Raw genomic sequence first — 27838 nt, forward strand, 5'->3', positions numbered from 1 at the left:
TTGTGCTTCATACTGCACACTGTTGTTCCTTTGTTTTACATTTTAAATATTTTAGTTAAGTACTACCAATACATTTTTGTTTTTGTACCATTCTTGGGTTAAGCCTTAAATGTCAAAATTCCTTGCTTGTATATGTACAGCATTTCCCAGTTTCTTTGTTTACCTTGCTGTGCTTCTTGCAATTTTACATGGAAACCTTGGTTCAGAATTAGTGTTCTTACTGCTGTCTTTCCATTTTTCTATTTGTTTTCCCCAGACATTAGAATATTTTACATCTGTCATACCTACTTCTTTGTATTTGCTCTCATTTTATGCAGTTTTTACTCCCTGGTATCTGGATTTAGATCTTCCAAATTTTTAAGCATGTTTTTATTAACCTAGCATCAAAAGCATACCTTAAAAGACACAAAAAGGAATTTTTGATTGCCTATGAAGCCTTTCAGAGAACAAGGGTCCTCAGAGATTTAGGAAGCCCAGGAATCCAGACCTGGCTTTGTGAATCCATAAGTGACTGCTGTGCTTGCAGGGTACATATAGAACCAGCTCATCCAATGACTCTTGACACTGGCTGCCTTGTTTAGGGAACTGACTCTCAGGAGTTATTTGGGCCTCCTACAGATATGTTGAAGATCCTAAATGGACTGACATAAATTGCCCTGAGGTCTTTAATGTCTGCAAATATAGGAGTCTAATTTTTGTAAAACACACAATGTGGAAGCTGGGAAGCAAAGGGTGTAGTCTGTATCTCCCTCACACAGGAGACTTGGGCCCTAAGTTCCATGCAAAGCAGCTGCCTGAGAGCTTGGAGACCACAAGAAGCCAAAAAGCTTAGGAGCTCCTGGAGACCTGGATTTCCAGCTGTTTGGCAGCCCATCAGGCAAGAAGTCAAGGATTCTATGAAAACTAGAAGCCAAGGAGCCTGGCAGGCTACTCATCAGCCATCTGGCTGACAAGAGAAAAGATGAAGAGACATGTTGGTTATTTAGCCTGACTTTCTGCCTGGTTTCTGTCAAAACTTTTCAAGAAGTCATTGTATTCTTATGGAAGGTTTTGATTCCATTCCATTAGCATTTTCTGATGGAATATTGTTCCACTGGAAAATATTTGACCAGCTTTTCTTGAAGCTTGGTTTATTAACAGCTACACATGCTGGTCAACAGTTTATTGTGTAGCTTCTTTGCTTTTAAATCTGATTCACTAATTGGATTTTGAAAATCTAGAAAAGGTTTAAACCCCAGCCTCCTCTAATTTTTTTTCCTCCCTTCTTTGTTTTTCCTTTTTGCCCATGTCATTCTTTTCCTGTCTTTACTCTCTCACTTGCCACTGGGATCTCCAAAGCTCTTAAAGCAAGAAAGGAGCATGGAGATCATTGTTTCATTTGCTATGTAATATATTCCAGAAGATATCAAGCAATCATTTTATCAAGTGATGAAACTTTTGACTGAAGTAAGACATATTTTATACTTCATGCTGCTCATTCACATTCTCAGTGGTCTGTAATGATGAGTGGTACAACATGATATGATTGCCTTCTTATATCCCACTCTATTTCTGGAATTATGCTAGACATGCAAAGACAAACAATGACAGTTTTAGCAACTTCTTAGTTTGTGTTGTCACTGCATTGATTGTTAGTAGATAGACCGTCCTCAGAACATTCTAATATTGCTGTCTGCACTTCTACAACATTAAATTCCATATTAGTGATGACTATCTCATAAACATATTAATGATTATAAGAAGTTTGCTTAGACATGTTTGAATTCAATTCAGTCCAAAAACATTTGAAATAATGCTATTTTCCAGTTATTCAGTGTTATTTGTTTCTCATACATCCATTATTAAATGCTCCTCAAAATAATCTAAAATAATTGAAACAACTGTGGCATCAATGAACTTAGATATTCATTGTTTCACTGCTTATATGGAAAAAAAAAACAAAAGTGTTTTGGCAATTACCAAGGACTGAACTTCAGGTATAGCCTGGCAGACTGAAAAATAAGGAAAACAATAGACATAACTACTAAAAGTTGCATTAGTGACTAGGTAGACATTTTCCCCCTGACATTTTTAGAGAACCTGCATTTCATGCCTTCTTGGTCTGTATGCTTGGATAATTGACTTCACTTTGGGTTCTTGAATCTGTCAGGAACAATACAGTTGCCAAGCGTGCAATGAGCAAATCCCTGAAGAGAGAGAGGAAATTCTGAAGAGGAATTCTACTCTTACAGCCTATAGAGTAGCATTGGAACCATGTCAAAGCAACTCTGCTCTGTTGCTTTGGCTTTAGTTGCTTCTTCAAGGTAAAGAGGACAGGAAAATCCATGTTCATTGTCTGCTGTTGTTTTCCAAACACATTGCATTTTCTCACAGAAGAAAAATTGTGAGATGTAGGTAGGGAAGTAGTTTCATCTTACAAATTCTTCTTCATCTGTTCTGCAACAGTGGAAACCTCTATAACTGTATAGACAGTTATGGAGGCTTATAGGACAGTTATAGGAATAAAATTAGCCTTAAAATATAAAGTAATTTGATCAAGATTACCATTGAGTTATTTAATAAGAACAATGAATAGAAACTTCCTTATATAAATTTTGTTTTCTCTTTTCACTAAGCAGCTGTAATACAGAAACTACTTTCATTTTCTTTATTTTGAACTTTAAATTGGTTTGTGCACTAGAATGAGAAGTTATTCAGCTGGGAATAGCAAGTGAAAAGGAAAAGCTTCCTTCATTACAGAAAACGTAGTTTAAAGGTGACTCCTGATAACTAAAGTTTGTTTGCCCAGCAATACCATTATTTTTTTGGGCAAAAATGTTTCAATTTGTCATATTAGCTTTGACTCCATATGCTTTTTATATGTTCTGAGAGTGAAATATTACTTGTCTTTAGTGGAGAAATTTTATCTTTCAAGTGGAGTGTATTTTAAAGATAAACACAATATATTTTTGTAATAACGCATTTAGCTTTAAATCTTACAAATAGATAAAACAGTTTTCACTTTGGAAGAAATAAGAAAGGAATTATGTTATGAAAGAAGCCAGTAGTTCTTCTACAAGACCTGCATGTCAACAACTTAAGACTGATGAACTTTATTTACTTACTGAAAATAAATATAAAAATCATAGAATATGACAGTGAGAAAACACAAAAATCCCCAAATTTTCTCCTTGTATAAATACCACAAAAATCAAGTCCTGCAAATACCATAATAGTTTCTGCTCTTGATTAGAAAAACTGCAAAGCTGGTCTGTCTCACAGTATTTTTGCACTTGGCTGAAGCCAATATAGAAGTAAGTGAAAAGGAAAAGTTAACTGAATCTTGTTAATAGTCAGGCAGGCCAGCAAGATACAAGTATGTAACAAGAGTAGGGGGATAAGGCTTTTATTAACACAGCAGGTCATTTTTCTGGCCTCAGCATCTATGCCAGGTAGGTGTGTTTTTACTGCTTGAGATTGCAAACTCTTCCCTTGAATGCAATTTGAAAATAGTATTTCTCATACTTTCTGAGGATAAAAGCTTTGCTTTCCACTACTTAGAAGCTGTGGTCATATGAAAGTCATATGAAGTCATGAAAGATTCTGTTATCTCTTCCTTTCATCTTTAGCCACTTGAAACATAATTGAACAATCCATGTTTTTTCATGCGTCATCTCAGGTTAAATGGTGCATTAAAAAGTATAATATGATGAAGATGTAAAATGAAGATATCTCCTGTTAATACAGTAACACCTTCTTCCCTCTTTCAGTTTCTTTTTAACATTTTTATGACTTCTTTAGATGTCTTGTGTTTGGTCTCTTTGTTCAGCTCAGGAAATATTGTTAAAACAGATGCATTCAGCTTATCGTTACCATGTGCAGGCAGATATATACCATAAAATTATCTGGTGTATTGCTTGTCATTTTATCAGTGATTTTCTCTATGATTTTATCAATGTTTTTCTCTATAAAGGCAGTTTCTTAGGCTTTATTCTTAACATTTTCCCCCCTACCTAATTCTACCTGAATAGCCTTGTTAGGACAACCAAGAAATAAGATTTTGTTACAACTGGTAAGGAAGTGGGACACATGGATAAAATATAGTACAGATAAATATGAAAGCTAAACATACACCTATAACTGGAAATTACAAACCCTTTGGGTTGTCTGACAAAGTAAGTTGTTTATCACTTAATTTAGAAGGTGAAATTTAAAGATTGCATTTTTTGTCATTGAAACAGAAAGTAAAGAAGTATTTCCAAAGACATGTTTTATATTCTTTTTTCTCTTACGTTAATAAAAGCAGTATAAATGAAAATGCCTGAGAGAATTTGAAAACTAAAATCACATAAGTTACTTTACACTATGTTGTGGCCTCTGAAATCACAGCCACAACTTCATATAAATTATTTTTGAAATATTGAGGTATGGCAATTGAATATAATAAATACACATATTTCAGTTTAAGAAAAGAAACCTAGAAATATATTGCACAAAGCAAGTGGGTGGTTTTGCTTAAATGATACAAAAAAATTGTGTTTCTTGTTTAAATTTCTCAAAAAAAAAAAAAAAAGAGAAATCTTGTACATAACATAATGGTCCATTTATGTACAAATCTGTTACATAACATTTTGGTCCTTCTTTCCGCTCATTGTTCTTCAAATTTCTTGCTGTTTTGCTTTTCTCTTTGTCTTGCACAGACCACCAGACTACACCCACAATCACATTTGGGAAACTTCCCTGACATGTGGTTTCTGCAGTTTCCCTCTGCTTTTCATCACTGGTAGAAAGCTCTGTCCTTGTGTTTACTTGGTTTCACAGATGATTATTGAAACTCTTTTCTTTTTCTTACTGCTGAATTGTTTATATGTTATTCCATGACTTTAGTGGGATGTACTCCATTACAGAATGTGGAAAGTATAAGCTTGTCAGAGGAGAAATTCAACAAATAGGGTTATAATCACCTGGAAAGAAAACACAGGTAGAAATACAGGTAGAAAAATATAAACTGTTGGTACTGGTTCATTAAGAGGTGATAAAGGCTATTTTATCTTTTCATGGAATATCTTTCAAAAGCAGGAATATGTAGGTATCTGAACCATGCAGAAACACAGAATCATGTTCAGGGCCCTTTCAAATCTTAGACCTTGTACTGCAGCATTTACCTGTTGAACATAAACCTTTCTCATCTGTTGAGGCAATATTTATACACAAGGTAATGCTGTAATGACCTTCAAAGATTGGAAATAAGTATAAAACATTTCATTTTCTTTTCTCTTCCCATGTCTCATAATTTATCTTCTAGCCCTTGAATACATGTAGGTAAGAAATTTTTGTGTACAAAGCTTTCTCAGTTACCCATTACATATCACCTTGGGTCAAATTTTAAAATTTCAAGACAAACGTGAAGACTGATATGGACAAACAGTGTTTTAATTCAGGTGATTGTCTGTAGGTGCATTACATTGTGATATGCATACACTAGCAATTATAGAGGAACATTTATGCTGCTGTATCCATGGGAAACCCTCTGTAAGCCCACCTGCCTCTACATGCAGCTCACATGGTAATAGAGTAGGCACAGCATTGCCCCTCCTTCTCTTTCTCAACTGCTTTTTTCTGAGACACAAACCTGTATTGTCCTTCTTCTGAATTTAGATTCTATTTTAATGTCTATAAGGGCCAACCCAATTTCTATAAGTGTTGTGTGTTCATTTTGGGAGTGTTTAGGATCTCTGCATGAAGTTTATCTTCGATAGTGCCCTTTTTCCACATGCTGTGGCTTCTGTTTTTTTACCCATACAAAGTTTAGGTTTAAGCTCTCCCTTCCAGTCTCAAGATTAGTTCTGCCCGTGGCAAAAAATTATTCGTTCCCAATGGGCTTACCCATGCTTTCTGTGAGAAGGAAACATCACAGCTAAGAGTTCTGTTTGACATTTAGACCCAGAACTAAAAAAAGATGAAACTGCAGCACCTTATGAAATCTTCATTTACCAAGTCCATGATCTGATGGATTTACTCAGCAAAGCTGACACAATACAGTTAGACCCTATTCTATTCATAAATCAGCCCCCCAAAAGAAATGAATATAATCAAAACCATGCTTGGTCTTCAGTATCACTTCCTAGCCCTAGGAAATTTCATATAATCCATGTTTGCACTTACATGAAGTCCAGAGGGTTTCAGGAGGGTGACTAGTAGTTTTTATTCAAAATTCTCCTATTGGCCTGTTGAAATAAACAAATAAAAGCAATTCCACTTGCAGACCTTTCTTTCCATCCCTGCACATTTATCATCACTGAGGAGCACAAGCTGAAATTTATCCTATGAAGTTAGTGCCAGCTGTTTGACCGCTTGACTCTTGTTCCAGTGTAATAACAGTTTGACACGAGACTGTCCAATGCCACCTTCAGATGTGTTGCCATAACATCACTTTAAGTAGTCTGTGCTCAGGAAATTTCTGAATCAGAGAGAGTACTTTCATACTGAATAACCCTTAATGGATTTTCTTTTTTCTTTGAATTTGCCTAACATGTAAATTTTTTTGAGAGCCATTACAATCCTGCTTCAAGGAATTCTAACTTCTCAATTGTACACTGTTTAAAAACAACTTTGATTCTGAACATGCCACCTACTAATTTCATCTGATGATCCCAGTTCTTCTCCTAGAAGAGAGATACTGGTGTGCCCTTACCACTCTACTCAAGGTTCTGTACATCTATATCACACTGCTCCTTCTTTTTCTTTTATTACCTTGAGTGTTTTAGTTGGTTAGTCATTCCTTCTACAGAACAGTTCCTTACCACTGATTATTCTTGTTGTCTTTATTATGATACCTTTTTGAAAAATTGACCAGATCTGCCCACTGTATTCAAGATCTGGGCACACTGGTTCTATTTCATTTTTATGGGCAAACTTAGACATTTTTTCCAGGGTAGTTTTTGTATTCTTTATTCACATTTGATTTTTCATACTGCACCATGGTTCTCCCACAGTTGCTGTCATGACTTGTGTAACTTTCCCTCTTAAATATTCCTGAATACTCATTGGCATTGATACAAGAAAATAATATTGTCATTCCTTTGTCTTAGCTGTCAGACTAAATGTAGGAAACAGGAAACACTTTGAGAGCCTAAAGTGTCTGTTGCTGTGTTAGATGCCCTGAGGTGTGCAAGGCACCCATCTGGCCACTCTGATACGACTGATAAGTGAGACTTGCACCCTTGTAAAGTGACAGCTGGAGACGTTTATACCCTGCGGAATGAAAAATGATAGATACCTTTATTTAGGCATTGAATTTCTGCCTGTATGGTGGTGTGTAAAACAGTCTAACTTTCATACGTCAATCAAAAGAGCTCCAAGTTCCAAATAGCCATATTTCTTGGTGAAGGCAACACAGCAATAGCTGTATTTTTGAATAAATATGTCAAGGCAATCTCTTTTTTAAACATTTGCATATAAATACTGATTGAGTATTTAAAAACTATGTTTCTTTTGATTCTCATTTAGAATTCTGGGGAAATGGTTCGATCACTTGTTGGCGGCTTGGAACTGATAGTCAATTTACTAAAATCAAAAGATAAAGAAGTTTTAACAAGTGTATGTGCAGCCATTGCAAATATAGCTAAAGATCAAGAAAATTTAGCTGTTATGACAGATCATGGAGTTGTCCCTCTGTTGTCCAAGCTAGCAAACACAGTAAGTAACATTTAAAGATATCATGAAAAGCATTGAAATTTCTTATGTCAGACTGCATTATGCCCAGCTGAAGGGTTATGACAAGAGCAGTAGATTTTGCAGCAGTTACAAGGAAGAACTGTAGTATCGTTCCTCTACAGGACATATATTGGACATCAAAACAGTCTGTGTCTGCTACTAAAATTGGTTTGGAAAATGAGCTTCATTTTAATAGTTACTGTTGCAGAATATTGCTTTTGAGAGGTGCAGCTGCTATATGAAAAAACACAAAGGGTTGAGAAAACAATTAATCCAAACATGCAGAAGAATCTCACTGATGGGGCTATATTTTACATTTTATTGCTATCTTGTCTAATTTCCAGTCAGTCTAAAAGTACATTTCAAATAATATAAAAATTCACAGCACTTGCTATAAAAAGAATATTAAGGGACTTTAATAGCTCTATGCCTTACAGCTCTCTCCAGTTTTAATTGTACTGCAATTAAATTGGGATGCCTTAAAGTTGTGTGGGAATACAACTCTGCTTTCCAATGAGTTTTTTGTTGTGTGCTGACTTTAATTTGTTATGTTTTTACCTTCTTCAGAACAATAACAAGTTAAGACGCCACTTAGCAGAAGCCATTGCCCACTGTTGCATGTGGGGCAACAATAGAGTTGCCTTTGGAGAGACCAAGGCTGTGGCTCCTTTAGCACATTACTTGAAGTCAAAGGATCCATTAGTTCATAGAGCTACAGCTCTGGCTTTATATCAACTTTCAGAGGATCCCAACAACTGTGTCATCATGCATGAAAATGGAGTGGTGAAGGTGAGGTGGAAGCTTTTTCTTATGTGGGGTTCAAACTATTGAAGATGTTTGGTGTGGTCAAAAAAAGAGTTTTTTAATTTGAAATAATTCTTGTATACTGCTGTGTACGTCAAATTTTCCAAACTTTATCCTAAAAATATTTGGTTAATTAGTGAATTAGGAAACAGGATTTTGATGCAAAAAGTATTACAGCTAGGTGGGTTTTGAGAATGGAAATACAATGTGGACATTCACCTTTAGAGTACTTGACTCTGACCTAGGCTGGTAGTGGCATGACATCATCATTTTGTCATTCTCAAGTGACATTTGCTAAAGAAGTTGTGTTATCTTAATGGATGGTTGCCTAATATGGCAGTAAGCCACCTACATTGAGTGTAACTAGACTTGGGGACAAATTAAGATAGAATAATACAAAGGCTTAGTTTAACTGGAGCTGTTTTGAATTCTGCATTTACTTATAAAATTCTTATTTTAGGAGTTAAGCATAATCACATTCTGCAAAAATCTTAGAACAAAATTTTCTTTAAAAATATTTTTTTAGCAAAGCTTTGTCTCACTAGTTGAAGGCAGAAGAGTTACTCCTTTGGCACAGGAGAGATGAACATTATGGCTTTAGTGATGGAGACAATAGGAGTTCTCAATTTTCATAAATTCCCATAAAGATTCACTGTATGCAGACCTTTTGTTTTACTTGATGCTGAGGTAAATGTATTTACATTAAGAGTTGACTTATAATGCAGTGTTATTTATTAATGTTTATTTATGCCTGCATTTATGATCATGTACTTCATTGTGAGCAGTTTCAGCTCTGGCACAGTTAATGGTCCTGACTTATCATGTGTTTATCTGTGAGCTGTTGGCTTTAAAGGATCTACTGGACAAAAATACTCAAATATTCAGTTTAAGGACCAATATGAACTTACTCAAATCTAAACTACCCTTTCAGCACTGGAGAGTAACATCTTCCTGTCACAGTCACATTATATTGTCTATACAGCACAGAGGAATGAATATATGCTGTACTGCAGCATTAGCATTTGTTAACTTTTTAGTCTTGCTTCTCTCTCTGTTCAACTGGCACAATGCATTTTCTGACCTCCTGTCATCTGTTTTCTTTCATTTTATTATACAGATTTCAGGTCTTATAAATTGCAGCACACTGATTCTGATGATGCACTTTTAGAGTAATTCCACCTCACTCTAGGTTCACCTTTATTTTTCAGTCCTAGTTAAAGTGTTTGGACTAATAAAAAGCATTAATTTGTACTTCCAGATAAATAGGGATGCACAGAAAAATATAACAAGTTTGTAATGTTTTTTATTATTCACAATATTCTGGATTTTCCTGATGTGCTAGTCCAAGTGCTTTTGTTCTGTGTTGCCAGAGCTGAGCAGATCATGAAGAAAATCAACACATGCACCATGACAGCTCAAGGCACAGATGACCAATTCACCAACACTTAAGAGCTTGATTCCCTTGTTGGCACTATTGGAATTGCCATCAATAACCAATAACTGGAGTTTCAGAAAGGCTAGATAGGCATTGCCAGATGGCAAGGAGAGTGGGTGGAGATTTAATTGCAGAAATGCAAGAGTCACTACAGGCCTGACTTGCCAGGCTGAGTTTTGCCTGGCCTGTTCAGTTGGTCTGCCCAACACGGGTGAGACAGCAGTTGTGGCACTCTGTCTGTGCCATTGAGTAGCGTTGCTCAGTGATTGGAAGTAATGACAGAATGCCCAGGTGTTTCCATTCTTCTGGCATCTCCAGTGAATAGTTGACTGGAAGCATACTTTGTATTTATATAGAGGTTGTTATGTACAGGTTATTCCAGGACCAATCATATTTTTTTCTAGGAAACTTCTTTGGATTTGTTTGATTTTTTTTTTCATCTTTTACCAGTTATCTGGTGTTTCAGTGATCACGTACAGTTGGATTAATGTCACAGCCTCTGTAGCTGCAACTAGGTTGCAGTACATGCCTAATCCCAGGTGTTCTTCAGCACATGTTCATGTGCTGTGTTCACATACAAAGAATGTGTGATGCTTCAGGGAAACATTTAGCCAGTGTGAATGACACAGTTGCTGAGTGCTTTAACAGTTGGTCAGAGACTTTCTGAAAGCATTAGACTTTCTGACCATTCCCTATTCAATGTGTATATACATGCTTTTGTCCAGGAAACCAGTAATAAAATTATAAACAGAAAATAATTCAAATCAGATTGTTGCTTTTCACATTTTGCTACTGCTTCAACCATTATTTGCCAACCACAAAACAACAGTTGTGAGAGAGACAGTGTTAGATATTTTCACCTATTTGTAACTACACCAAAAATACATTCAATTTTGTCAAGTGACTCTATATGATAAAAATCTTGGGAAGTCACTGGTGTATGTCAGCTGCCATGTGAAACTCTGAAGAGACAAACAGGGATTTTGGATGAAGTTTAAAAAGGCAGTTTATGAAGTTACTCTTTTATGTTCAGTTCCACAATCAATGTTCTTATGACCAGGAATGGAACAATGGTTATGACCTGTGACAGATGAATAAATGCTTTCTTTCTACCAAACACCAGAACATATTTCCTCTTTCTCAAGTAAAAATTCATGGCTGTGCTGGAAAATAGATTTGCATTTTCAAAGATCCAGTAATGACATGTGGGACACTAGATAGTAAGAGAAATTGATAGACATCAGAGTAAGGAACAGGTATCAGTTTGAATTCAAGATTGGAGACAGACATCCACAAACCAAGGGAGAAGAGAAATCCAGTGAGGGTTTGACAGTTTACAGCTGAGATAAGCAGGAATATCAGGCAACCTTCTTTATACTTGGAATTTGTGATGAAGAGAAGAGAGAGAAGAGAAGAGAAGAGAAGAGAAGAGAAGAGAAGAGAAGAGAAGAGAAGAGAAGAGAAGAGAAGAGAAGAGAAGAGAAGAGAAGAGAAGAGAAGAGAAGAGAAGAGAAGAGAAGAGAAGAGAAATAGCAAAGTTCACAGGCAACTGAAAGCAGCACCAAGTCATCACCACTATTTTCATTCATGGAAACAGCAGAACATTTCCCTTAAAACTATCGCAGAGAAACAAAGATGCCCATCTATATTTGCCTGCTCGTTCATGAAAAAGAAGTCTGACTGTGAGCTAGAGTACAGGTTTGTTACAAGGGGTGCCCTTGTAAGACAAATTGTAAAAAGACTGGGGAGGAAGTGGGAGACTAAGGAAGTGCAGTTACTTTAGCAGTGAAAAGATGAGTGTAAACATGTTTTAAAGGAATAAGTCAAATCATCAGAAGATGCCAAAAAGTATTTAAATAATTTTGCTTACAGACTATGTCAAGATAATACAATGCTACTCTGTGCTACAGTCACTTTTTCTTGGTTATCTTGGCAAGCTGTAGATTTGGATTGTTTCTGAAGTGAGTTAGTGAAGATGGGGGTGTCATAGGAATGGCATCCATGCAACTGCTCATAATATACCTTCTAAAAGGCTTCAAGTATTAAAAAAATTCTAAGTATATACACATGAAAAACGTAGCTGATTATTCCTGGTCATTCTTCCTTTGCAAATGAAGGAAAGTGAAAGATAATCTCTGATGGAAGTTAATGTCTGCTATTGCAGAAGGTAATTTCCGACTTTGTAAGTGATATAAAGGATTTAGTTTTGTGAATGATGGTGATGAAGATGATGATGATTTCTGTGTAAAAAAGGCCTAGAAAGTTTGAATGGCTTCATCACTTACAGAGTTGAGGCCAATCTTTTATTATGACACTAATGAGACTCTGAGAAGTCTCTGAGGAGATTATTAAAGTAATGAAAAAAATAAGAACAAGAGAAAATAAGCAGCCAAAGTCAGGCTGTGGAAGAACAAAATTAATCAAATTAGTAATTAATCTTAACTTTAAATGTTTACACTGTGCACATGCCAAACTGAAATAGTAATCCCAATTCTTATAATAGTCAAGGAAGAAGAATAGTTTTTTTACTGTTTCATCTCTTTTAATTTGGACATTTATGCAAAGATAAGGCACCTTGGTTTCTATTGGCAATATTTTCTGGTCTCCTTTGACTGTAATGACAGTGCAGGTTCAAAGGTCAGAGCTGTACATCTATGCTGTAGGTATCTATGTTTAATGGGGTGAATCCCATCCAAGGCAGTGGAAAACTTCTAAATATGAGCATACAGTCTATTTCAGTATTAGATAGGAATGACAGAATTCTGAATAATAGTGCAATAAGAAAGAGCTATTAAAATACTAATTTTTCTTTTCCTAGAAGAATACAGATGAGTTGAATTTATATGCTATGATGGTGATGAAACTCAATCTGCCCAGCCATAACTGAAGCACACTTTGAGTATGAACTCATAATGCCAGATGTTTTAAATTAGTGGATCTAACTAACTTGTATCCAAGGATTTTGAAAGAGATCTTTGGAGTATCAAGGATGGATTCCTTTCATCTAACTTTGGCCACTTTTAGGTATGGAGTTTAAAGTAGTCTAAACTAAGACACCTTCTGTAGGCAATGGAAAGAGAGAGACACCTGCAGACTTATCCTAGCTGAAAATAGATCCCCAAGATATCTGCAAGGAATAGATTCATGAAAGTGCCTAATTTTCTCCACTGAATGTAGAAAGAACCAAAGTGACTAGCTCAGACTAAACAGCTAGCTTTCAGACAGCTGAATTTAAATTAATATCCTCCTGGATGTTGATTTTCAACAAGCTTGTGGTACAGGGGAAGTTGCAGGGCTGTAAGAGAGGTAATACACCAATATTTAAAAAGGCCAAATAAGATTGTAATCTGCTAAACTGGACACTGTTCTCACGTGACAGTTGTAGGTCTACATGTTATAATACTGGAGGGATCATTTTAATGCCCGAGTCTGACTAGCCTTGCTCATGCAAACCAGAGACATTGCTTCATTTTTTTTCTGTTTGGAATAGAGTATATCTTTTATAAAAACACTGACTCTTTACTTAAAAAATTCCAGCAATGGAAAATCCACCAGAGACATCATAACTTGTTCCAGTAGTTAAATACCTTCCCCATAAAAACATTTGCACCTTATTTGTAGCCTAAGGTTTGTCTAGCTTTATCTTATGCAATTACATGTATGATACTTTTGCTTGGTAAACTGACAAGCCCTACATAACTTCTGTTCTCATATACAGTCTTATTAAAAAAAAATTGCTTGTCTCATTGTGGTATTTTTGATTAACTAGGTAAGTGTGATCACTGATGGAATTTCTGTCTTTTTAATTCTTTAATTGTATTTGTGTATCAGCCCTGAATTTTTTTATTTTTGAGCTTCCTTTTTGGACTGAATTGCAACATACTTCAGAATAAAATTTAGCATTCCAGTAATATTTGTATGAATACTTAAATCAGGTAAAATAGCTTCCCTATTTCTGTGTAAGCTCTGTTTGAACATCAGAGATTTTCATTACTCTGTTTGGCCCTGTTTCATTACTCTGTTTGAGTATTGCCCTCAAAGTTCATATTTGACCAATTTTGTACTTTGATTTTTGTGTCTTTCTGGAGATGGATCCGCAGGTTAAACCTTTGCCCGCAGGTTAAACCTTTGCATGCTATAACATTGACATTCATGCACAGGAGGAAAATCACCAGTGAATTTAAACATTATGATATAAAATGATTTTTTTTTTCAGGTGATTAAATCAGATGTTAATTTTTTTTGTCAAAATATTTTATAAATGTCAAATTACTTAGCTCTCATTTTTGAAAGAATAATTCAAAATCCAAAAGCAGCCACAAAATGTGTTCAAGCTTTTTATTGTTCTAGAAAGGAAGATATTCAGAGACCAATACAATGACTCTTCTTGTAATGCCTTAAAACAAAATATTGCCTTTCCACAGTAGAGGATGCAGCTTTGGCAGAGATAAGATTCATTAGAAAACTGAAGGAGTTTACTGGCTGAGAAAGTGGTAAATACTTTTGAATTCTAAAGACACAAGTTTATTCAGGTCTGTGAAAAGAATACCAGTGGCTTTGATTGTAAAGGGTGAAGCTAAAAAATGCCTGTTCTGCCTGCCAATGAAATTCTACCTTTGCAGGTACCAAATCAGATGGTACATAAATATTTTTAAACATTTAAGGAGATCTTCCCACTGACGTATTTTACAATATCTCATATGAGGATCCCTTGATGTTTTGATTTTAAATTTCTGCTTGAATTCTGAAGTAGTTAACTTAAGAAATAGTAAAGTCATTAATTTTTCTATTTATGCTTTTTTTTTTCTGTGTACTGTGATGATGCTTAAAGGCACTGATCACACATAAGGGGTTCACTTTCTCTAGGGAGTGATGTGTACCTGCATGAGAACAAGATGACTCCAGAAAACTTTCAGTTTAGATGTAACACACAATGAGGTGGATGTGAACAAAGAGATAGGACTGGAGTGCTAGAAAAATTATGTAGAATATTTATATGTTCATATTTGATAGTTTAAGCAAACCAGGATACATTTTTTTTACTGCTAATTTATAGCTGCAACTCAGTCATCTTAAGTAAAATATAAGTAACAAACTGACTGTAAGCTTTTTGTAAAAATCTAGAACCACTGGAGAGTAGCCAGTCACCCAGACAAAGGCACTCACACCATATGGGAACCATAACTGGTGCTGTTGTCAGGCTTTGCATGTGTGTGCCTGTGCTGAAGGCTACATGAAGTCAAAGTAAATTAGTCTCTGTTTAGCTTTGTTCTGAGCAGCTTTTATTTTCCAAATTAATTTAAAGATATATTTTTGTGCTGCACTATGAAAAAGTCCATTTTCTCCTGTTCTTGTTCCATTGTACATACAGAACTAATTTCTTCTTGGGCTAGAGGAACTATTAACCTAATGAATAAGGTACATACCTGAAATGCAAATGATCAGAGGTTTCATTCATGTTCTGATATTTTTTATTATTGAAAATGGCTATCCAACCTACCCATGTGTAGAACTGATCTTTGCCTTACTCTGTGGTCTGGTTTATGCTATTATTTACCCAATATGGAAGTGCTCTGTTTTCTAATATTACAAAGTACTAATGGATGCCTTCTGGAATATTAGATGTGGAAGCTTATAAGAACATCACCAAGAATGCTGAAATGTAAATTTCAATTGCTTGGTACAATAAAGTGGGCAAAGAAGACACCCATGCCTTAAGAATGGGACTTAATTTGTATAATCATACCTTCTTCTGAATCCTGTGTGGAGGTAATAGGAGGTATTTGTGCTTTTTGAGCTCAGTTCTTAGTGGCATAAAAGTTAGGCTCTTCTATTCCCGTGTAATATTCCAAGATATAAAACCCATTTGTTGAACCACTTTTTCTGAAAGTTATTGTGAAATGTAGATTTCATATTTGGAAGGTTTTTATAATGACTGTGTTAAAAAATACAGTGTCTGTAATTTATTGTGCAGAGCTTCCAGAAAACTGGTCATTGTTTGCTGAAGTCATAAATCCCTACAAGAAGTTTTGGCTGTTTTATGTTCAAAGACTTTCATAAGACCATCTTTGTGAAATAAATAGTTGTGAATTGAAAAATATGGAAGACAATTACTAGTAATTTGTACTGAAAACATTCCAAAACCAAACTTTTATCACATACTATATTTATCTGGAGTATATAAAATTAAATGGAAAAGCACAGGCACCCACTTCTTTAGGAGAATTTGGCAACAGGTTTGATTGTTTTCTTGTGGGGGCCTTTGGTGAGAACATTAAATACACAATACGGAGTTTTACATTATAAAGCAAGGCTTAATATATCTTCATAAATCAATCAAAACTATTTCATGTAATATCTATGCAATAGTACTATGGGGTATAATAGTATGTATTTGCAATTTACATATTTGTGTTGTAATTTTACATTTAGAAAAACCCCCTTTGTAATTGTAATGGTTTGCTCTGCTCAGGCTCCACAGTTCAGGCTGGAGATACGGCGTGTCTGGCACATACTCCAAGCTGATGCCTGTTGCTTTTTATAACAGTTGTTACAGTTCTTGGACATCAAGAAAGAGGGCACTAGATTCCAAAATTTCTGCATGTCTGTTGTCTATCGAAAATATGCTAAATCCCTTTACCCAGAAATATATTGATCACATCACATCACACTTAAATTTTGGATATAAGAGATTCCATAAACTAAGTCACATACTATCATGTTTTATTCCATTTCAGAAGGATTAATGTAAATTGACAGTGTTACACCAGTTTCCATGTGTTGGCAACTGCCAAGTTGCTTTAAACATTTTGCTTACAGTTTCAGCTCCAGGAAGCAGCAGCCAGTAGCTGTTCTACCTTCATAATAAGCAAAATGTCACCATTCATAAAGTAAGGGTACTCTTATGGAAAACATTCTGCTTTTGCACCATTGACAAAGGTAATGAAGTTTGGCTTTAGTATAGATTAAGCCTCAGACTTTAGATTACTTTTTCAAAATTTCACATTACTGAAGTTTATAGTATGTAGCAAGTGTTCTGTTAAAATCTGGCTGATTGTGGATGGGAAAAAACAACAGCCGAAGGGAGATCAGCTTATTTTTGCCCAAACTCTTGGCTTCAGGAGATCTCTAATTTTGTAACATTTGGATAACAAACCTAGAGGCTGGCATAAAGCTCCTCTTGGCACATTTTAAACATCTTTTAGTCTTATAAAAAGAAGCTTGTCCTACTAAGCTGTACATTTGTTGGAACTGTTTAACAGTAGCTGTGCCCTGCAGCTCTTTTAGTGATAAATGAGCCATTTCAAATAAGGGCAATTGCAGCCAACTGTGCAGAAGAAATCATTAAAAAAAATTAAATAGACATTTTTGTAGCTTAAAAATGCACAAACAAAGTATGTTAAATCAAAATATATGCTGCTTCTTTTAATGGAAAAGATTGCTACTGGCTAGGTCTGCCAGCTTCAATAGGTGTGCCAAGAAGCCAAGGAATCTGGCAGAATCTGCAGATAGCAGTTCCATCTTTCATCTATATTTCTTTTCTGTATTTATCTTGCTTTAGAAAATGCAGAGAATGTCTTTTCCTTCTGACTTGGCGCTATTTCCAAACCACAGAAATACACAGAGCAGCTTCTTGCAATTGTTTAGCTCCCTGCACCAGTCTTATCCTTGTGACTGTGTGAATCATTTCTTTCTAATTTGGCAATAAGAAAGAAGAGCATTAAAATATTTTTGTGTTTATGGAATAGTATCTTAGCTGAACTGTCAGATATAAAATTAGTTTTCTTAATTAAGAGATACTGGGTTTAATATGTAAAGACAGAATTCCAGGTAATTATTTTTGACATTCAGCTGATCAAAAATAAGTTTCCTTGTATGTAAGAAGCTATTCAAAGAATCTGAACATAAGAAATACCAAGAACAAAGTTCTTCCTGTAGAATCAGTCACTCAGTTCAGTTTGGCTTCAAGCCTTACTCATTGTAATATCACCATTGCAAAGCACGCTCTGGTATCTTTTAAGAGATAAGGCACAACTGATTGATATCACTTTCAAGGTAAAGATGGTAAGGAAAAGCCCATTTGCAGTGTGTGGATTATGGGACGGACCCTAGTGTTAATGTTCCTGGTCAGTGTTCTGTACTTTGGCATCAAATCTGAAGACCTGACAAGGCTGACAGGCAGCACAAGCCTGCTGAGAATTCTGTCCTGACTAGAGTGAGGGCAGGGACAGGATATGAATTGTTGATGCAATTATCCTCATTTTACAATCAATTTCATGTGAAAGCTAAAAATGTATCTTCTCCTGGACTATAAGTGAAAGTTCATATGATTTCATTTCATTGAAAATTTAATTCTAATTAATTTTTGTTTTATCTCCAAGGGTAATTATTGGCTGTATTTATCAGCTGCTAGTCAGTGCAGAATTATTTCTATGGTTTATGATAATTCATCTCTGGAAGCTTTGAAGAAAAAAAATGTAATGTTAAATTAGTTAGTAAAAAAAAAATGTAATGTTAAATTAGTCAGTAACACTTTTTAATTACTGTAAGAGTCTAATACACTGCAAATTACATGTTACCTTTGGATTTAGGGACACTGTAAGGCTATCTAGAAGGTGCCTTTAGGCTGATTCGAGTCTACTCTTTGCATTTGTGTTGAAGATATAAATAAAAATAAAAAAACTTTTCCGTGACATAGGATTGAGAAAACAGCGACTCATAATAGTGCTTCCGTACTGCTGTACAGGTATGACAGTTCCAAATACTAGGATAAGATACATAATTAGGGCTCTGTGGAAGTAGAGAAAAGTTTAAAATATCAAGAAGGTCTTTAGAACACCTAAAATCAAAATTGTCCCTCTAAAAGTCCTGTCCTTCACCAATTCTTGTCTGCTGTCTATGCTGACCACAGGTATGTGGGATGAATCTGGGTTTATTTGCTCTTTGTGTCTCTTACATTGTATCTGTGCAATCTGCACAAATGTAACATTCATTAGACTGAATTAGCTCCTTTTCAGGCTTCCAGAGAGACATAATTGATGGACTCCAGAGGCATTATAGGCTAAGGGAGTGTGCATGTATTGAAAAAAAGTCCATCATACTTTGGCACTCGTTTTTCTGAACATTCATGGTACAGAGAATATTTTATTAGTCTTTTGCTTCTAAAAGCATTTTTTCTTTCCATCAGTTGATTAATCTATTGGTGTGCAATAATCCTGTTGCTGTTTGGACAGGTGGAATTAGCCATGCTTGGATTTTAAGAAAGCATTGAGCAGCACTCTTCACCAAAAACTGTTAAAGAAGTTAAAATGCGATGTGATGAGAAGGCAGAGTCAGAGAGGATAAATAACTGTTTAAAACTCAGGAATCAAAGTTTAGAAATTAGGATGAAGTTTTGGAGCCAAAGGATCTTCATAAATGGTAATGGGAAGGGTGGTAAATGGTAATGTCACAAACTGCTGACATTACAGTTCTCCATGAGAAGTGCAGCCAAAGACAATTGTAAACTGCAGTTCACAGTGCAGAACCACAGAGGTCAAATATCCTGTGCAAATATGTCACAGCTCAGTGCAAAATTTTCCCCTTTCATGGATTTACTACACTGAACAGTTTTGCACACTGTACATGCAGCAGATGCAGAGTGCCAGTAACTATTGGTTAGGATTGAAAAGATGTCCAAATATTTGGGTGAGGCAATAAAGTCCTTGCAAACAATTTGGATGGAAAAATTTTCAATGTAAGATACATCTTGGGGCACCATGAAGCCCTGACTTTGCTTCTGATTGATCAGGCTGTTTCTGTTAATCTTTCTGCTCTTGGTCTCATAATCCAAGAATCCTCATAAAATTTGCAGTTATATGTAGGTGTTATTTATCCTTATATTTTTGTTGACATCCTGGAGCGTGGGGGGAGAAACTGATAGTCTGTTTAATTCTTCTGCATCAGAAATGCATATGAGGGAATTGTATTTTGAGAAACTACTCTTTCACAAAATTTACAATACTCTGCATAAAGATACTTCTGTTCAGAGAAGGATGTTAAGTTCCTTAATTGTCATCATGAGTCAAACCCATGATGTGCTGTTTAAATGAGAAAGTAGCCTGTTTGAGTGGGGAGCTGATGAAGTAGAGAGCACATTCCCTGTGTGGGAGCAATACTTTCTCTTAAATCATCTTCCACATACTGCTTTTATTAGGTGGCAGCATGCCTCAACATACTCACCCAAGAATGCCCAACATGTGGTCAGTAATGTTCTTGTGCTTGCACTAACATTGTGAAATAATGTCTTGGGTAGCTGCTTAGCCCCAACCATTTCATCCTACCTGAGAGACAAAGTTCACCACCATACCATGTTTTTATCGTGATTCTTTTAACCTTTTGCAGTAACATTCAGGTAGAAGGTTCACATGATTTTTTTCTCCTGTGTTAAAAGCACAGAGTTGCATGGTTTTAGAAAATTAATTTTCACATCTTCCCCCGCATGCTTTAACCAGCTTTAGCAGAGCTTTTATGCATGTGGTACAACCTCCACTTGCCCAAGCACAACTATAACTTTCTTTTTATAGAACTAAAAGAGCTCAAGCAAATGAATAAGCCAAAAACATTTCCAAAACCTGAAGCTTGGAATTGAAGTTGAGAAGTTAATAAAAACATTGAGGAACAGGCTTTTGTTCTAATCAGAGAAAAGATTTAAATTTAACTTTTATTAATTGATTTTTCATATCCTACTTCATAGTCACATCTTTAGAGAGGGAAGGAAGCAGATCAAGGTCTCTAGTATTTCTGACATATAAAAGTCAGACAGGCATTATTGCTTGCTTGTTTGCATGAAACACAGTATGTTTAAAGGTCTCTGATCTCACAAAGCTTCCAAAAACCAGCAGCTATTCAAGCATCTTGTGGCCAGTGTGGCTTTGGAGAGACATTTTGCTTATTTTTGAAAAACTATCTAAGTCCCCTCTAAAGAACTGTATGCAAATCATAAATACTTTGGTTGAATATGGCCTGATGGGAGTGCTAATTCAAGCAACTCCCTTTGTTTCAATCACCAAAAAACCAAAGCATTTATCTGTCACAGTAAGTGTATGTGGTAACGTTGAGGAAATCAGCACTGACTTTTTAAAAGCATACAAATTTCCAGCACTTGTAAATATATTTCATGACAACTGACCAAACTGTTAATAAAGAAATTTGCATTTATTATTGGAAGATGACTCCTTAGTATAAAATGATATGGTTTTCTTTAATAACAAAAAAAAGCAGTGTGAGAATCTTGAGATATAAATGGTATCATACATTTAGTTTTCTGATACTAAGAAAATTTAGTCTTACTAATATGAATGAACATGTGGACTATACATATACCCTTGTCCACAAACAGTCCCAGATCTTTTCTTGCTTCATCACATTGTTTCATATTTGTATGAATAGAGCTGATCTGTGTTCATACCATCTATACATTTATTTACCCTGTGTTCTAATTCAGCATTTTCTAGTACATTTACTAGTCTAAAATCAGATTATATGTTGAACAGTACCACTCATCTTCCAGTTTATGTAAATTTATGCGCTGTTGCCACCCCCACATCTTAAACATAAGACTATAGAACAGTCTTCTTGTGTGCCACAAAAAAAAACAACTTTAAAATATGCTGGCTACTTATTTCAAATAAATGTTGTTGTACAAATGCACAGTGAGAGCCTCCTGCTTTTATCCCCAGACCTTGATATGTAAGGTTTACCAGCACAAGCACCTCACTGGTTTTGATTATAATGGTCATATGTAGGAAGAGAGACCGACTCTGGAGCGTTGGACCTAAAGCTGTATTAACTTTAGAGATCAAAATCAGTACTTTCAATTGAATACAGAAGAGAGTTTGAAGTTCACGCATACCAGTGGATTTAACATACTTCTAAAATACTGGTACAGTCAGATTATGTCCTCAGATCCCTATTCTCAGGATAAGATGCACTTGAGAGAAACATTGCAAAATTGTCAAAAGTCTGGAAACTGTAGTGTCCCTTTACTGCAGTTCAGTGTTGTTTTCAAAGGTGGAATAGTTAAGAGTGCATTTCAGGAATATCAGACAAACCAAAGAGGAAAAAAACCACATCATGTTTTCAGGGCATTGCTGAGAAATCAGACAGAACCCTTCAGAATGTCAGGGTTAATGGACAGCTTAAACCTCATTATTTTCCTCTGACTTGATGATGATTTGCAACTACCGCTGATTAACTTTCATATAATCTTCATGTGATTGCTAGAGACAGACAAAATTATAATATTAATATCCATAGTAATGTTAAAATTTTTGAAACAAAACTAAATTAGCAATTCTTTCTCAATTTCTTATACTACCTCCTCAATAATATTTAAAAAGGAAAGGAAAGGTAAGAGTCATGCTTCTGCAAAATGAAAAGGAAAGCAAGGAGTGGTAAAGCAGGAAAGTATGGAAAAGGAGCAGGAAATAAAAAAAGAAAGATTGATCAGGCTTGAAAGGATACAAAGGAAGGATAGTCCACAACATGTTACTGAGCCAAAGTAAACTATGAAAGGGACATCCATGACTTAAGTTTACAGTTTTGAATGTCCATTCTATATAATAAGTAAGCAGGCTCATAATTTAATCTTAATAAATTTTGAAATGTCACTCTATTGAAATAACAAAAAAAGTTCTTTATTCTCTCTATGCCACCAAAAGCCTTTTATATGTTAATCTTCTTTTGAAAACTACAATGAAATAAAAATAAAATACAGAAAGTGGTTCAAATAAAAATATGCTGTGAGACCCTGGGCTTCATCACTTTTGGATTATCAAATCTGCCTATTGTTTTTTATGGGATGAATTTCATATCCTGTAAGACTTTTTGTACATTGGAATGTTCATGATGATTGAATTCTTTCTTAATATTGCACCAAACATCTTGCAGCTGAATGGAGATTCAAGCTGTCTGCCTTTAAGGTCTCCAATTAGTTCCATATAGTCGTATCTTTTAAACAAAGATTAGAAATAATTTTGATTACTAGTTTCATTTAGCTACTTCACCTTTGCATGATATTTTTATAGGCAATTATATTTACACCTGAAATAGTTTTAAATATTCCTCTGAAACCCTGTAAGTATCAAATTGAGATGCAAAAACCTTTAAACTTAGAGTATTTTAAAGTGGTTTGCAAATTTGCAGTTTTTAAACTATTCTACATTTCACCATTTGACATTTTGTTGATTTTCTCCTTGTCAGTGATATTCAGAGTTCTCTGCCCATTTATTGTGTCTTTGCAGAGAAGGAAGGCATCCTTCTCTGAATAACTGTATAAGAAAAAGACAGTAAAACAGATGAGGTGTAGAGCATATTCATTTTTTGTAGCTATATAAACATTTGTCAGTATGTGTGGGTGTACCATATTACAATTCCCTTTAGGCATATAGGTTTTATGTATGTCTCCAAAGTAATGCAACGCAACATTTAACCTTATTGAAGAATATGAAAACTATATTCTTATTTTGTATGTTATTATTGTGTGGTCAAGAGATTTATTTTCAAGAGTGCTGTTCCCATTCAGATATTGAAGAAATATGGCCTTTGTCCTAGATGCCTTTTAGTTTTGTTGTAACAAAGGAGGGAACTAAACAAAATGGACAAAAATGGAGAGACAGCAGGTAGGAAAAATGAAGCTGTACCAAGAAGGATTTTAAACTTCAAATCTATCATGATGTAAAATCAGTTGTAGCTCCCTGAAACTGTTCATCCTAACGAAATAGTAAACATCTCATGGTAAAGTACCAGTAATCACATATTCAAGCCCTATTATCAAGCCCTACTCTTATTTTCACCTAATTTCCTGGAATTTTGTGGGATTCCTCTTGCCAACAGTCATTTGGTCCCAGGTAGTCACATAAGAAAAATTACTTGCCAAGGACAAATCACCTGTCTTAAGTCCTGAGACAGGTGAGATGGTTTAAGCGCATTAAAAACTGCAGGCAAGTTTGTTCTCATCCTAACTTGGAGTCCTGCACCTGTTTGCAAGAAGTGCACAGGTTTTCTAGCTCCTGTACTCTTTCTGAGGGAGGATGGAAAGGATGAGAAAGAAGAGACAGTTCCTGGCCAGCCTGCTGTTCAGGTGTACCTTAGCCCAAGCTGCATCCTTTGGACTTCCTGATAACCCCCAGCCATTCTTGAGGGATTCCAAAAAGTTGCCCTTTTCCTGTGGGTGCCAGAATGGAGATGTGTTTCATGGAAGAGAGAAAAGACAGAAACAGGACAAGAAAGGAAAAGAAGCCACGTGTAATCTGCCCAGAATTTCTCCCACCCCAACCAGAGAGCTTCAGTTTAATCTCTTTATGTTCAGAATGAGTGAAGTAGGCTGCACCAGGGGTTGCTCTGACTAGTCCCAGGGAGGAGAGACCCTGTGCAAGGTGGAATCAGCACAGTGAGTGTCAGCCTTGCCCATCTTTTGCCTTCACTGGAATTTCTTGGTACTGGATTTTGTACAGCTGCTAGCTCAGAGTGTTCCTTGGTGCATGGGACTTCAGTTTGAAATCTGTTTTCTTTGTGCCACCTGAGGGAAAAAAACAACAAAACACCCCAGAACTTACATGAGCATCTTCTTCTAAAGAGTCTGAGTATAGTACATGTTGTCTTATCCTTTCGTTCAGCTGAAAAGGAAAATCAGGAAATTGGCCTGAATTTTAGTTTAGAAACAGTGACTTAGCTTAACCTTCATTATGCTTTGATTGTGGAGTATGTTTTATTATTTATAATTTAATTTTATGAGAAGTATTTTCATAGGAATATGTGTAACGTAACACTCTAACTAGGTGCTTTAATATTTTCCAGTGCGCACTATGGTGTTGAAAGTTAGAAAATGCTGGCTGGATCTAGACTGATACTTTCTTGGATAAGCCTCTACCATATGCTTTTATTTAAAGTATTTTTTTTTCTTTTAAGTTAGATTTATAAAAAACATGTGAAAAATATCTTTTTTTGAAAAAGAAGTGTTACGCAATTAGAAAATCACAGTGCTAGAAATTTTGCATCCTTCAGGAAATGTTGCATGGAAAAGAAGCCAGATACTAAATCTAAATTTAAAATTAAAAAAAAAAAAAAGGCAAGTTCTACTGCTATGATATGTCAAAATGCTATGTCAATCTACAAGATGTTGTACTGAAGTGTATGTCTTTAGTTCCAGGAATTTTAAGCTCTATGTGAACTCTGACTGGCTTCCCAGTATAGATATGAATCTTGTTGAAGGAATTTATCCGTATTTCCTTCTGATTAGAAAAATTTAAATAATATTTGTTTTACAGGGCAGAAAACCTAAAGAAGCTAGGACGAAAAGGGCATTAAGTATTTTTATATAGTTATTCTTTATTCATAATTTCCTTCCATGTTCACAGGACTCTGGGGTATTGAATAGGCTGATCTTTTATCTGTTTTGTGTGAGCAGGGTAGCCTCTTTCCAACAGCCTTGTTCTCACTTTCCATTGTTTAAGGAAACGTCTTGTGGGCACATCACATGACTAACCCTTTATTTAAAGATTATTTCATGCCAACCTCTATAGTTCCTACAAACATGACACTTATGCTTTCTGCTTCCCCTCTCTGAGTCCAGAAGGTGCAGTGACTGTGGCTGAAGGAAAGTGAGTAGTTCTAAGTTATTGTAACCAGACCATGGAGACCATTTTTTTCAGATTTAGGATTTGTTGGTACAATACTTACATCTATTTTTTCTGCTTTTAAATCCCCTTGGGCTACTTCTTTTGTAGAAGTGAAAAGAACTAGAAAAATATCACTGTTTGCAGTGATACAGGCTAGAGACTGACATGCTGAGGAGCACAGAAATTTACTGAAGAGGGTATGGAGATTTTGTAGACAACAAGCAGAACATAAGCCAGCAATGTGTCCTGACAGCAAAGAAGTCACAACTCTGGACTTCCAACAGAAGCACAGGTTGAGGGAAGTGATTGTTCCTTTTAGCACTCATTAGATCACATCTAGAATTCTGCACCCAGGTCTGGCCTTTGATATAGGGAAGATATGGATAAACCATAATAGGTTCAGCAGAGGACCACCAGGATGGTCAGAACCTGAAGCACTGCTCTGTGAGGAGAACCTAAGGAAACTGGGCTTTTTCAGCCTCGAGAAGAGAGAGCTTTAAGAGGACTCAATAGCAACCTTGCAGTTCCTAGGGGAGTTCAGTCATCAAAAAGATGGAGCTAGGCTTTTCACAGCGATGCATGGCAAGAGGATGAGAAATAATAAGCATAAACTAAATCAAGAGTAAATGAGCACAGGGTAAACCTTTTCTCCACCAGGTCAGTCAAACATTGCAATAGGTTGCCAAAGATGTTGTGCCATCTCTATTATTGAAGTTTTTCAAGATCAGACTTAAAAACTCTGGGTAACCCCGCTGAACCTCATATCTGACTCTGTTTTGAGCATGAGTGTAGGCTAGAGACCTACTGAGAGCCCCTCTGTTCTGAAATTCTTTGTGATTGTGTTGTCATAATATAGTATCACAATTCTGGGGTAGCAATAACAAAATCTTAATTGTTCTGAATATTTAAATGATCTGGCTGTGCATTGCTTTTGGAATCCATAAGTGCTACATATGCCCTGTACATTCTCCAAACAGCTTGTATTTGTGCTTATTTACTGGTATGACGTGCAAACTGTGCAAAAATATTGGACTCTAGCCTTGGAATATAGATACCTGCCAACAGAAAATGAAGGCTACATGGTGCTGCAAATGCTTTCTCTGTCTATGGAAAGTGCCTTTTATGTGCCAGAAAGAAGCATTTATACCATGTGTTTTTTTTACTGCTTTTCACATCTGTTAACATTTACATGTGTCAGAAAACAATACCTGAACAGTAAAGGGAAGGGATACATGAAGTTCAAGGGTATTATATCAAGAAAAATGGCATGTCATATTGCATATAGTACATTGGAATAAAAGAAGAGGAAAAAGGAAAAAGATTTCTTGGACTTGTCAAATACACCTAATACGTGGGCGTAGTTTGTATATACTATCTATGAATGCATTTCCATACCTGAATTGAATGACCCAAATTGCCAGTAAATGGAACTGAACCCATGAAAGGGTCAAGGAGTGATAATCAGGAGGCGAAAGAATTATAAATGTCTTGGTTTATTAAAAAAAGAATAAATTTTATTTCATTAAAGGTGGGACTTACATCAAAATCTTCAAAGTTGGATTCCTAAATACAGAATTATGTACTTCTATTGAAACATTTTGCATTTTTAATAATCTTCTCTTCAGCTGTCTTTTTGTTAGTACAAAAGGAGTAAGTTAACTGACAAATGTTGCTGTATATCCACAGTCCTTAGAGGCAGCTACTGTATTGGGCAGTGTTTCCAAGAATAGTCCTTTGAAGTCTCACAGTGAAAATCCTGAGACGCAGTGTAGTACTGGATTTTGTATGACGTGGCAGTTCTTGCAGATGTTACCACTGGCAAATGATTTAGAAGAGCAGCAAATTAGAGAGAAACTGATCTATGATCCCCTGCACACAGAAGGAAAAAATCAGGATTTGATACCTTTGTAAAAATTGGTGTTTGCATTGGCTCCATATGTACCACTAGTTTTTTAGGCATCTGTTTGGGTCTTTTTGTACCAGTTTCATGCAGGATTCTGTTCTTTGATGCCTCACCCTGATTTTCCAAAATGCACCTGCAGTAAAGAGCACGGACCCTCCCCTACAGCTATTGTCATTGCTTAGTATTGAGTTCTCTGTGGAAAGTGACAGAAAATACCTATTCTCCCATGTCTTTGAGTCTAGAAATAAATGATGGCTAAAATAAGAGATAATTAACCTTGAATCTAGTCCTACCTAACTGTAGTCATAATAAAGGTAAAGGTCAATTTTTTATTTTTTCCTA

General features: G+C 35.7%; 1 protein-coding gene across 1 annotated transcript in view; it reads left to right on the forward strand.

Moving 5' to 3' along the window:
• Positions 1 to 27838, forward strand: part of ODAD2 (outer dynein arm docking complex subunit 2) — a 75799-nt gene that overhangs the window by 44173 nt on the left and 3788 nt on the right. Inside the window, exons 18-19 of the mRNA XM_085564807.1 lie at positions 7489 to 7677; positions 8263 to 8484. Of these exons, the coding sequence (XP_085420933.1) occupies positions 7489 to 7677; positions 8263 to 8484 (411 nt within the window). The remainder of the gene's footprint in view (positions 1 to 7488; positions 7678 to 8262; positions 8485 to 27838) is intronic.

Source organism: Lonchura striata, chromosome 2 (assembly GCF_050655825.1).
Source record: "Lonchura striata isolate lonStrDom1 chromosome 2, ASM5065582v1, whole genome shotgun sequence".
Lineage (NCBI taxonomy): Eukaryota > Metazoa > Chordata > Aves > Passeriformes > Estrildidae > Lonchura > Lonchura striata.